The 12,888-nt window shown below is 46.1% G+C and overlaps 1 protein-coding gene across 1 annotated transcript in view; it reads right to left on the bottom strand.

The window, feature by feature from the left end:
- The window catches only part of LOC140426566 (regulator of G-protein signaling 8-like), a 117,800-nt gene that overhangs the window by 71,924 nt on the left and 32,988 nt on the right, over positions 1-12,888 (bottom strand). The window contains exon 2 of the mRNA XM_072511495.1: positions 8,479-8,567. Coding sequence (XP_072367596.1) covers positions 8,479-8,567 — 89 coding nt within the window. The remainder of the gene's footprint in view (positions 1-8,478; positions 8,568-12,888) is intronic.

Below are 12,888 nucleotides of genomic sequence, written 5' to 3'. Positions count from 1 at the left end.
CGTTTTTGGCCAGTCCCGCTGGCGTGAATTACACAAGGTTTGTACCGGCGGGACCTGGTTCTGAGGGCGGCTTGCGGAGTCCTCGCGCGGTGCCAATCGCTCCAGTGCCAGCCTAGCCCCCAAAGGTGTGGAGGATTCCGCACCTTCCGGGCGGCACGATGCCCGAGTGGTTCACGCCACACTTTGGCGCTGGTACGGCCTGCTCACCGGATACCAGAGAATCCCACCCCACACAGGGACCCAGATTGCAAATACTGATGCATTGCTCCGTCTTCCACTATAGACCAAACTTGCAGACCCACCTGCACCAAATGAAGTGGTCACTGTCCTGAATTGCATAGACTCCTTACCCGTTGCTACATCGTGTAATCGTGATTGGGTGCAAACCGACCCTGTACTTGCCAACATGCGGCATCTGGTGCTCTACAGTGGGCAGCATCGACAGCTATCAGGGGAGTTGAAGGCTTTTGCCTCAAAGTTTTTGGAGCTGACGGTGGAAGATACTACGTTCCTATGGGGATGAAGGTTGTTGTTCTGGCGAAGAGTCAGGCAATTGTGTTGAAGGACCTTCACAACAGGCACCCCGGAGTGTCCAAAATGAAGATGCAGGTGATAAGCCGGGTTTGGACAAGGATATCGAGATGTTGGCCCAACTGTGCTCCATCTGTCAAGTGCTGCCCGGGGCGGCACCCATACACCCTTGAGAATGTCGGGGGTGCCCTTAGGCTCATGAACACGCCGAGTTTGGGGGTCCATTCCTGTGTTTGATGTTTCTCATGTGCACTCAAATTGGCTGGAGGTCCACAATATGGCAACGATCACCTCCTGGGTGACTGTTAAGTGATTGCTCAATTCTTTTCCACCAATGGGATCTCTGAGGTGTTTGTAACAAACAACGGGGCCTCTTTCACGAGGGAGGAAATTGCCTCTTTGTGAAATGCAACGGGATTTGGCATTTCCGCACTTTCCTGTACCATCCGGCATCAAATGACTTAGCAGAAAGAGCGATGCAGACGGTTAAATGGGGGCTAAAGAAATAGACTTCTAGCTTAATGGACACCAGGCTGGCATGTTTTTGATTCTCATACAGGACCTCGCCGCACACGCTGACTCAGATGGCCCCCGCTGAGATGTTAATGAGTCGTAGGCTTCGCACACGATTGAGTTTGATTATCCCGGGCATCGGCCCGAAGGTGCGCTGTAATGAAGAATCGCAAGGACATTGCCCAGTTCTACATTGATATCTTCGACACTTCACACCTGATGACGCAGTGTTCATTCGTAACTTCAATGACGGTGCTCTCTGGTGCTCCAGGATTGTCGCCCGTAAAACAGGAACAGTCTCTTATCAAGTTCAGGTTTGGGGGCAACTAATGAGTCAGCATTTCAGCATTTGGATCACTCAAGGAGGTTGCTCCCTTGTGAGGTTCATCAGAAGAAACATGTCTTGGATCCTCCATCTCCATTGCTGAACCAGCCTGATGTGACACCTCCAGTCTCTCTGTCTACATGCCCAACATTGTATCCTCCATCTCTGGAATGGAGACATAGACATCTGTGTTCTCGGATGCCGATCCAATAGTTTAGCTGCCTCCTCCTGATCTTCCAACGTGGGGGAAATGCATGGGAGGGAAGCCCTTTAGGAATATGTAAATTTATTTAAATGGATTTAGTGGGAACCTTGTTATGTCACCGGCAAGGGACAGGGACAATCAGAGAACGCGGTCTGGCCGCCGACATTCGCGGTTCTGCGATCTTGAGATTTTCCGCCAGTGTTGCTGTTTTTGCCCATGGTGAATGCCAGTGTAAAATCCCACCCTATATTTCTCTGCTCCCACATACTAAGCCAGTGTGGTCTGTTCACCCCTCAGAGATTTCTGCACCCCGTATTGCTGAATGTTAAGCAGGAACTTGACCACATGTTACACATGGGCATTATTTCTCCAATTACAAAACCAACCTGCTGGTGTTCTAGTCTGGTCACCATCGGCTCCAAGTTGGTCTTATGCGCCTAAATAAAGCATGGCAAGAAGTCCACCTGGTGGAATTGGTAGACAATAGTTTGACTACACTCGCCAATGGTGTCCTTTTTATGAGCTTGATGCGAACAGCAGGATTTGGCAAATACACCACCACGTGGAATCTAGGCATCTGATGTTATCACATCCTTCAGGCAATTTTGTTTTATCTGCCTCTCTTTTGGCATTCCGTCTGCCCCTGAGATATTCCAACGTACCAAGTCAACAATACTCAAGAGTAAACAAGGTGTTATCTGCTATATGGACAACATCACACATGGTTCTACAAGAGCCGAACATGACCAAAGAGTAAGGGAGGTCCTCAAGGTGCTTTGGGAAGCAGGCCTCACACTGAACAATGAGCATGAGTTCACCAGGATCAACATGAAATTCCTAGGACATGTCATCCAATGACATGGCATTCTGGCCAATCCTCAGAAAAAAAAGCCATTACTGAGTTTCCTCAACCGGCGTGTATCGTTGATATTCAACATTTCCCAGGGGTGATAAACCAGATGTGAAAGCTTATCCCTAACTTGGCTACACTCACTGAACCCTTAAGCGATCTCCTGCAGAAAGGCCAACAATGGTTCTGGGACAAGAGACAAATCAAGACATTGCAATCCATTAAAGATTGCCTCATCTCATCAGATGTCTTAGCGCACTAAAGCACCACATTGCCTATGATCTGCACTGCGGCTGCTTCCTGTAGGGGTTCTCGTCCAGCTGCAAAAACTTACCTATTTTGCTTTGAAGTCAAACAAAATTGTGCCACATTGAGAAAAGGACAATGGCAGTTACATGGGCCGGCAAGTTTTTCTAATTAGCTGATGGGGCTACCCTTACAGGTGGAAGCAGGCAGCAAGCACATCAAACCATTCCACAAAGATCTGTAGAGGGAAGGTAATATTGAGGAAGCAAGAGGGCTGCAGAAGGACTTGGACAGGCTAGGAGAGTGGGCAAAGAAGTGGCAGATGGAATACAATGTGGAAACGTGTGAGGTTATGCACTTTGGAAGGAAGAATGGAGGCATAGACTATTTTCTAAATGGGAAAATGAAAATGGGGAAATCAGAAGCACAAAGGGATTTGAGAGTCCTTGTTCAAGATTCTCTTCAGGTTAACATGTAGGTTCGGTTGGTAGTTAGGAAGGCAAATGCAATGTTAGCATTCATGTCGAGAGGGCTGGAATACAAGAGCAGAGATGTACTTCTGAGGCTGTATAAGGCTCTGGTCAGATCCCATTTAGTGTATTGTGAGCAGTTTTGGGCCCTGTATCTAAGGAAGGATGCGCTGGCCTGGGAAGGGTCCAGAGGAGGTTCACAAGAATGATCCCTGGAGTGAAGAGCTTGTCGTATGAGGAATGGTTGAGGACTCTGGGTCTGTACTCATTGGAGTTTAAAAGGATGAGGGGGGATCTTATTGAAAGTTACAGGATACTGCGAGGCTTGGATAGCGTGGACTTGGAGAGGATGTTTCCACTTGTAGGAAAAACTAGAACTAGAGGGCACAATCTCAGACTAAAGGGACAATCCTTTAAAATAGAGATGAGGAGGAATTTCTTCAGCCAGAGGGTAGTGAATCTGTGAAACTCTTTGCCGCAGGAGGTTGTGGAGGCCAAATCATTGAGTGTCTTTAAGACAGAGATAGATAGATTCTTGATTAATAAGGGGATATGAGGTTATGGGGAAAAGGCAGGAGAATGGAGATGAGAAAAATATCAGCCATGATTGAATGGCAGAGCAGACCCGATGGGCCGAATGGCTTAATTCTGCTCCTATATCTTATGGTCTAATTCTCCATCGATTTCTTAAGATGCTGATCCCTATTTGACGGTTTCACCTCTGGTTAGTGTCTGTAACTACAGCTATTCATGTCCTGGGCAAGCAACAAACCATGGCTGATGCTCTGTCCAGAACCCCGGTCAGTCACTTGATTCTACATTGGTGTCCGATGCAGAAGCGTTTTCCTGCACTGTCATGAGCTTATTCCCATATCTGCCACAAAGCTCTGGGATGCTCTATGTACCCAAAAAGAGGACACTGAATGTGTTCAAGTGCGAGAGTTATGTCTCCAAGGATCGCCTAAATATAGTCCTACTGATCATCTTATCCACAAATACTGTAAGCACTAAGCCCATTTAACTATTGTGAATGACCGCCATCCAGTTAATGGTCATCATTTGGTCATTCCAGGTGCCAATGCAACAAGATGTTATTCACAGTCTCCACAGAGGTCACCTCGGCATTGCTGAATACAGAGTGAGAGCCCTACAGTCAATGTGGTGGCCAGGTATCACACAAGTGGTCCAGGATTTTGTCCTCACGTGCCACAATCACACTCTGGTACAACGGAATCCCTGGTACCATCTGTCTTTCCTCACCGCTCGTGACAGAAGTTAGGGCTCGACCTCTTTGAGTTTTGACTTCCGGGGCAAGGTGTACCTCGTAGCTATTGATCACTATTCTCAGTGTTTGGGGATAATCAGTCTGTCATGGCATTCAGACCATGTTTTACCAGTAGGTTCCTGGATGAAATTGTTTCTGATGATGGGCCGACGACCATTTTCTGCAGTTCACCATTGATAATGGGATCTTGCATGTCCCGAGCTCCCTTCTTCACCTGCATGCCAACAGGGAAGCTGAGCAAACAGTTTGGACCTAGTAAGGGCCTGATGTCTAAGAATCCTGATTGTTATGTTGCTCTCATACAATATCGGGCTGCTCCCCTTGCCAATGGATTCTCCCCGGCTGAACTCCACATGGACCATTATCTAAAATGCAGTTTCCCCTGTTTCCTGCAAGCCTACAACATCATATCATCCTGCTGAGCGTGAGAGTGAAGGGGATTAATCGCTGGGGAAAAAGCAACAAATGGTCCTCATTGCACTTATTCCCACCAGACCACAGGGTTTAGACTTCCACAAGATGTGGGCAGAAGACCCTCAAAAACATTCCAGATTCTCCATTGTCTCCCGACTCAGTGGAGCTGTCACCAGGATACGTTCGGGGAAGAGTGGTGATGGCTCTGGAAGGTCTCACTTTAAGCAGAACTCAAAGACGGAGAATCGCCGGGGGCTGGCGTGAATCCCGCCCCCGCCGGTTGCCGAAGTCTCCGGCACCGGATATTCGGCAGGGGCGGGAATCGCGCCGCGCCGGTTGGCGGGACCCCCCGCTCGATTCTCCGGCTCGGATGGGCCGAAGTCCCGCCGCTAAAATGGCTGTCCCGCCGGCGTAAATTAAACCACCTACCTTACCGGCGGGACAAGGCGGCGCGGGCGGGCTCCGGGGTCCTGGGGGGGGGGGAGCGGGGCGATCTGGCCCCGGGGGGTGCCTCCACGGTGGCCTGGCCCGCGATCGGGGCCCACCGATCCGCGGGCGGGCCTGTGCCGTGGGGGCACTCTTTCCCTTCCGCCTTCGCCACGGTCTCCACCATGGCGGAGGCAGAAGAGACTCCCTCCACTGCGCATGTGCGGGAATGCCGTCAGCGACCGCTGACCCTCCCGCGCATGCGCCGCCCGGAGATGTCATTTCCGCGCCAGCTGGCGGGGCACAAAAGGCCTTTTCCACCAGCTGGCGGGGCGGAAATTCGTCCGGCGCCGACCTAGCCCCTTAAGGTTGGGGCCCGGCCCCCAAAATGCGGAGCATTCCGCACCTTTGGGGCGGCGCGATGCCCGTCTGATTTGCACCGTTTTGGGCGCCAGTCGGCGGACATCGCGCCGTTTCCGGAGAATTTCGCCCAGGATTGCTATTTCTTGGGAAGTTAAAATACTGCAGACTGGACTAAAACAAATCAATCCAGTAAAGAACCCCTAGCAGCTAAAAGAAAATCTGAAAATTGGCTACTCTTCTCTGTTTGTTTTCACTTGTGAAATGTGCATCCTTTTTCCCACCTAAATCACTGCATTGTGGGCAGAGCTGAGAGTTAAATGTGGGAAAAGTAAGAAAGAGCTCAACGGCCCCACCATTGCAATCAAACTGTAAGCAGCCAAGGCAATGACTGCTAAGGTATTGTAACCAAGAGTCAAATTAACTAAAAGTGCAGGAGGAACCTCAATAGGTATAAAAGGTTCAAGACAGCATGAAAAATCTTGCAAAAGGTGACCACAAAATTTCCAACACTCAGTTGGAAGGCAGCAGACCTCCTACCTGAAATTACTTTGTTCCAGCAATTCATTAAGCTATATTTTTTGGACTTCAATATTCCAAAGCAGATTTTAAAAGAAGCCATAAATATGAAAATTGCTCCAGACAACGAAGGCCTCCACAGAGTGAACATATCAGGTGTGTCTGACAATCATCTTAAAAATCCAGATAAATTATGGCCAACACTCGAAGATCAATAACAAGTGAAGCTCACATTCCAAATAGACCATCTGGAATTCATGTCTTACAGGTCACAACCCACTGAGGCCATTGATCAGTTTATAAGCAGATGCAAAGCCAAGTTTCACGGCAGCTGAGTTGGTTGAGAGAATAATCAAGATTGTGCTAGCATTTAACCCAATAGACAAAAAGATAGTGAGCTGCCACCATCATATCAACCCCAGCCCCCACCGCACGCTCACCTCCAAGCCCGCTATCTTGGGGCTAGAACAATTCAGCTCTGAATGTCCAAGAAAGCTTCACTAAGTACATTATAAAACGGGATAAAACAGCTTTAATATTCAAAGAAGTGATTGTCATCCATGGTGAAAAACACTGTTGTTTTGCTGTCATGGAACCGGATTTTTAGAAGCAAAGTTTATCAGCTTTAATTAAAATGATTTGCAATATTGCAGTATTTTTCCAAGGTGGGCGAATTAATCATTTTTATTATTTTCTGTGGTGGCCATGATGCAGAGAACCCCTCCCCTGCAGTGCATCTGTACCGTGTTTACGATTGTGATTCAGGCAATTGACAAGGTTCCTATTCCATCCAGGCAGGGATCTATTTAACATTCAAAAGTTGCAGCCCAGTGGTACCATCTATTTCACCATGTAATATCAAGCTGCAGATGAAAAAACAGCCGCAATTATTCAGGTCTTTCTTTGCATTTGTATTTCCTTATGTCAGACAGTATTCCAATGAATCTGTGTCGCACCGCCTCTTTCTTATACCATGGATTCTAAACATCAATGCAACACTCCTAATGTGACCTTACATGGTTTTATATAGATTCAACATTCCAGTTGAGATTTTATAATCTATGCTTCTTGTTATAAAATCCAGTATACCATCCACTGAGGTGCTGCTTTTAACTGTTTGTGAACCTAAACCCTCACATCCCTCTGAGCTTCCATGTCACCCAGTCTTCCCACACTGTCATTGTTTTTGCCAAAATGTACTATCTCAAACTGACTGGCATGGAATTCTGTCTGCTGTATTTTTTGCCTAGTTATTTTACCTTATCACTATCCCATGAAATTTTTATTGGTCCTCAGAATTATTTACTATGCCTCCTACATTAGCACCATCTGAAAACGTGGGAAGCACATACAACCGGTATCCAGATGACTGATTCACAGAGTGAACAGAAACAGTCACAGGACATAACCTCGTGCGCCATCACTACTTTCAATCACTCTGAAAAAGTACCCTCAACTCCTGCATTCTATCTGTTCCTCTCTGGTTAGTTTGAAATCCAATTTGCTGTTTTCTTCTATGTCCCTTAGTCATCACCAATAATCTCTGAAGAGTTTGTTTGAAATTCTAGCAAGATACTTGTTTCCCGGTCATGGCTTGGCTGAATGGAGTCTTAGTCGGGTGCAATTTCAACAGTATCACCCATCATCTCACACCATTTTCAACTGACAGTTCTTCATGTATCAATCTTGATGTTGAGTGCCAGCAGTTTTCTGACCTGGAGGCATCTTGACTGAGCTCAATTCTGTTCTCCCTCACATGTAGACATTACAACATGAGTCATGAGATTACAAGTGGGAAGAGGATGGGTTTGGAGATTGATCCCCACTGTTGCCCCTAGTCCCAAAGTGCTCAATTGCTGAAGTACCCTGACTGTTACCCTAGCTGTTAACAGCACAAAATGGGGCTCAAACCCTCCTTTGCTACATGATTCAGTTAAGTAATGATTTTGCCAGAGTCATGTAAAATTAAAGTTATTTGTTTGTGCGCATTTTTTAATTTTCCTCTGTAAAGCACCAAGTGATCAATGCTCTCTGACCTTATAGTCATCAGACTTTCCACCTAATGATAGCTTTGAAAAAGGCAGATTTAGGAATATGCCTCATACTGAATCCCTAACACCAGGTTAATGCTAGCACAGTGGCAATGAGGGAAAGTAGCCAAATTTGGAATTCCATTTCACAAGTCAAATCTATGCCAGCTCCTATAGCAAGGCTCTCCTTTTCCTGGCTCAGGGAGAATCAAGATGGGGGCAGCAGACCCAATCCAGGCAGCACCTGCAGCTGGAGTGTCATATTGTGAAAGGACAGCCGGAAGCAAAAATGAAACAGACTCACTGTGTAGTGCCGCTCCTTTTCTCGACGGGTTTCTCTTTGTGAATTCTGCAGTCGGATAAGCTGTCCTCGCGAAGCTGCGACAAGCTGAGCTGTGGAGACAGGAGAAGCAGGCTGTGTGATTACTCTCAAACCAGTTCGCTCATCAACATACAATTTCTTGCGGAATTCTTTTGAAGTGCTTTCTGCTCAACAAGAATGTCGACTCACAAAAGAAAGGCACTCTTGTTATCTTGAACACAATAATATTTACACCCCCCCCCCCCCATTAGCCATTTCAATAACTTTGTTATTTTTGCTTTCAGCTGGTGGAAACTATGAACAGCTTATCTTACTCAGGAACAGCATCTTTTATTTATTGTGTGTCTCTATTGTTGCTGAAAATGACTGGCTGTTGTCAGCCATGTTGGCAATAGCTTGGATGGGAATAATTTGTTTTGATCAGTGTTCTTGGGGCGAATAGAATTGAACTTGAATGATGTATATTTTGCTTTTTTCTCCCCAGACCCCAAGGAGTTATCTGCATCTCACACACCAGCCAAAATATATAGTTTAATTTCCTTTGGTGTTCAGCACAAGAACATTCTGTGTCCTGTTTCAGAAATAACATAAAGCTTTATTATTTTGAGGCCATTATGCCCTTTGTTGTGATTCATATCAGATACAGGATAGCGCCACTTCACTGTGGAATTTCATCAACAAAACAAATGGGGGCAGTGGGGAGTAAATTCTTAATTAAGCAAAAGTCAACCTTCACATCATTGTTCCCCAAAGGCTAAAGCAGCGAGATAAAAGCACCGGCTAAATATAGCCCAGACTCAAAGATCCATTTGAAAGAGAGAGTCATAAATAACGCATACAGGATTTGATGGAAAATGGCTTGCAGCTCACACTCAGGGGCACCACTCACAAGTATTCTGTGATGAGCTGTAAATGTTATTGGCCTTTTGAAGACTTTTAAAATAACAAGACTGTCCTGGGTTTATTGCCATCAGATAATATAAGAGATATGCAATACTGAAGAAAGCATTAATGTTAAAAGAACTGCTATGTTCACACTGGTGTCACACATCAGATAGTCACGTAAGAATGTTCTCCATTTGACGCAACTTATTTCATGTAAATTTTGGTGGACATTTTGCTGGATGGCACAATTAGGAATGGAAGTTGATCGTGTACTGCCAAACAGTGGAATTATAATTCAAGTGGATGGCTATTCAGGCTTCTTACGTAGACCGGACTTTCATTGCTCCACCATCTGCCTAGGCCTAGAAACTCTGGAATTTCCTCTCGAAATCTCTCTCTCTTTCCTCTTTTAAGATGCATCATAAAAAACATCCCTTTGATCAAGCTTTTGGACATCTGCCCTAATATCTTCTTAAGTGGCTCCGTGTGAAATGTTATTTGAAAACGCTCCTGTGAAATGCTTTGGGACGTTAACGATGTTACATAAATGCAAGTTGTTGTTGTAAGTGTGTAGGCATTGTTTCATTCAAACTGAGGTAGATTGGAGCCTTTGATGTCCATAAACCTTGTACATTCACAAATATCTACAATTCTCGTCAGAATATTAATCATGTTCCACACAGCAACACTTTTTAGCTGAACAAACTACCCTTCCCTTTGTTCCAAATTACGGAAAGGTGTGAGATGTGCTCCCAGCCTCCCTCCATTCTGTCTCTCCGATGCAGGGGCTTTTTTCTCCTGGATATTTTTCCAGGATCAGAGAGACATCCGTACCATCAAAAGATAGTGACAGAATTATCCTAGGAGACCTGTGCAGAGGATTCATTGGTGATTTGGAATCAATTCTAATAGAAATGATGCTCTTGTATTAAGACTCTCCTTTCAATTTTCATTTTGTTCTCTGCTTCTTCAGCCCTACTTTTTGTGATGTGTTGTGGATTTGTTGTCTATGTTAATAACATCTGGACAATTTAGCTGACCCACTTTACTGCCCGTGGGGGACATCGGCTTACACGCACAGTACAAAGGTGGTCTTGATATCTTAGTGAATAAAAGTTAACCTCCTTCAGTCAGCCTATATGCCTTCACAGGAACATAGGGAATAGAAATAGGCCAGTCAACCTCTTGAACCCATTCAACTTGATCTTGGTACTCTTGTATGTGAACTCTATTGTCCCACCTTTGCTCCTTATCTAATCCAGCTATCTCAGTCTTGGGCGCTCCAATTGTCCTAGCGTACAAAGACTTTGGGGGATTTGTTCCAAATATCTACCAACCTTTGTGTGCAGAAGTGGCTCCACATTTCACTGCTGTATGTGCTTGTTCAGTTACACATCTGCTCTGCACCATTCCCCAACTTCAGAACTTCCCGGTCTCTCTTGACGTGTACTATTCTGTTAATTATAGGTTTTCTTAATCTTAATTGGATGTTCCTTTATCATGTCAGCTTCTCCTTTCAATGTATTGTGGGAGGTAGTGACGTCTTGGAAGATTCTATTCAATAATCCCCCCAAATTAGTATGTGGATCGTAATGTGGGATTGATCCATGCCTGTTGTTCCAATCCAGGCAGCATGTCAACTTTGTGCTGCCTGCTCATTATCATGACTGTTGTGGGGGCATGCCTCAGCAAGTCGCTCACAGCAGTTAAAGTGAGAGGACCACAGCAGATAAAGTGAGCCCACACCTCTTACTGGAAAGCGGCTTTGTGGCTGAAACATGTGCTGGAAGTGAAGTCACAGCTGATCCTGCCCTGGGAAAGGCATAAAAATTGGCACAACATGGGAAAGACCAGGCTCCAATATTTTCCAATGATGTGTTACAGGCTTCATTCGAGGAGGTGCAGAGAAGGAGAAATTTGTCATCTCCACAGGGGACCAGGTGGTCCTCCAGACACACATTCAGGAGGAGGCAGTAGGTGCCCAAAGCTGTTGCATTCCACAACCTGGTTGCCATTCTGTAAACATTCAGTGACATCATATGAGGGTAAAGGTCAGTGGATACATCTTCAAATGCTATTTCCCACCAAATATACCTTTTGCCTCAGCTCAATTCACCACAACCCCATCAGTCGTCTATCAACAATCTCTAATAATCAGGCTCAATCCAAAAATTATACTTTTAAAACATTTTTTTAAAAATTCATTTACGGGCTGTGGACGTCGCTGGTTAGGCCAGCATTTGTTGCCCATCCCTAGTTGCTCTTCAGAAGGTGGTGATGAGTTTCATTCTTGAACCGCTGCAGTCCTTGACTTGTAGGTACAGCCACTGTGCTGTTAGGGAGGGAGTTCAAGGATGTTGCCCCAGCGACAGTGAAGGAACAGCAATATATTTCCAAGTAAGGATGTTGAGTGACTTGGAGGGGAACCTCCAGGTGGTAGTGTTCCCAGGCATCTGCTGCTCTTGTCCTTCTAGGTGGTAGGGGTCATGGGTTTGGAACGTGTTGTCTAAGGAATCTTGGTGAGTTGCTGCAGTGCATCTTGTAGATGGTACACCCGGCTGCCACTGTTCGTCATTGGTGTAGAGTTTGAATGTTTGTGGAAGAAAGAGCAATCAAGCGGCTGCTTTGTCCTGGATGGTGTTGAGCTACTTGAGCGTTGTTGGAGCTGCACTCGTCCAGACAAGTGGAGAGTATTCCATTACACTCCTGGCTTGTGCCTTGTAGATGGTGGACAGGCTTTGGGGGGGTCAGGAGATGAGTTACTCGCCGTAGGATCCCTGGCCTTTTACCTGCCCTGGTAGCCACAGTATACATATGGCAAGCCCAGATCAGTTTCTGATCAATGGTAACCCCCAGGATGTTGATTGTGGGGGATTCAGTGATGGTAATGCCATTGAATGTCAAGGTGCGGTGGTTAGATCCTCTCTTGTAGGAGATGGTCATTGCCTGGAACTTGCGTGGCCCAAATATAACTTGCCACTTGTCAGCCCAAGCCTGGATATTGTTCAGGTCTTGCTGCGATCGGAGTCGCGAATGGTATTGAACATTGTGCAGTCACCTGAAAACATCCGCACTTCTGACCTTATGATGGAAGGGAGGTAATTGATGAAGCAGTTGAAGATGGTTGGGCCTCGGACATTACCCTGAGGAACTCCTGCTGTGATATCCTGGAGCTGAGATGATTGACCTCCAACCACCACAACCATTTTCACTTCACCCTCACACGCTTGGCACTGCTGTAACCCCCACACCGCAAAGCTTGCACACGCTGCCAGCTGGTCAACCATGACAGACATATCAACCAAATGGATCGCACGACACCTCACTGGCACACTTTTTACTCTCTTGAGGACAGATTGGTCAGCAGGACCTAACTGGCAGGGAGGGGGGCAAACATGGCTGCATACCATTATTGTGGCTGTCATTGCTGAAGTTGCGGCCCACAATGGAGCTGAAACCATCAAAGATGAAAGTATACTCAAACCTAAACCTCTTGCTCAGGTTTCA

Source organism: Scyliorhinus torazame, chromosome 7 (assembly GCF_047496885.1).
Source record: "Scyliorhinus torazame isolate Kashiwa2021f chromosome 7, sScyTor2.1, whole genome shotgun sequence".
Lineage (NCBI taxonomy): Eukaryota > Metazoa > Chordata > Chondrichthyes > Carcharhiniformes > Scyliorhinidae > Scyliorhinus > Scyliorhinus torazame.
Note: the sequence above shows the minus strand (reverse complement) of the source record. Positions and strands in the feature narration are given on the sequence as shown.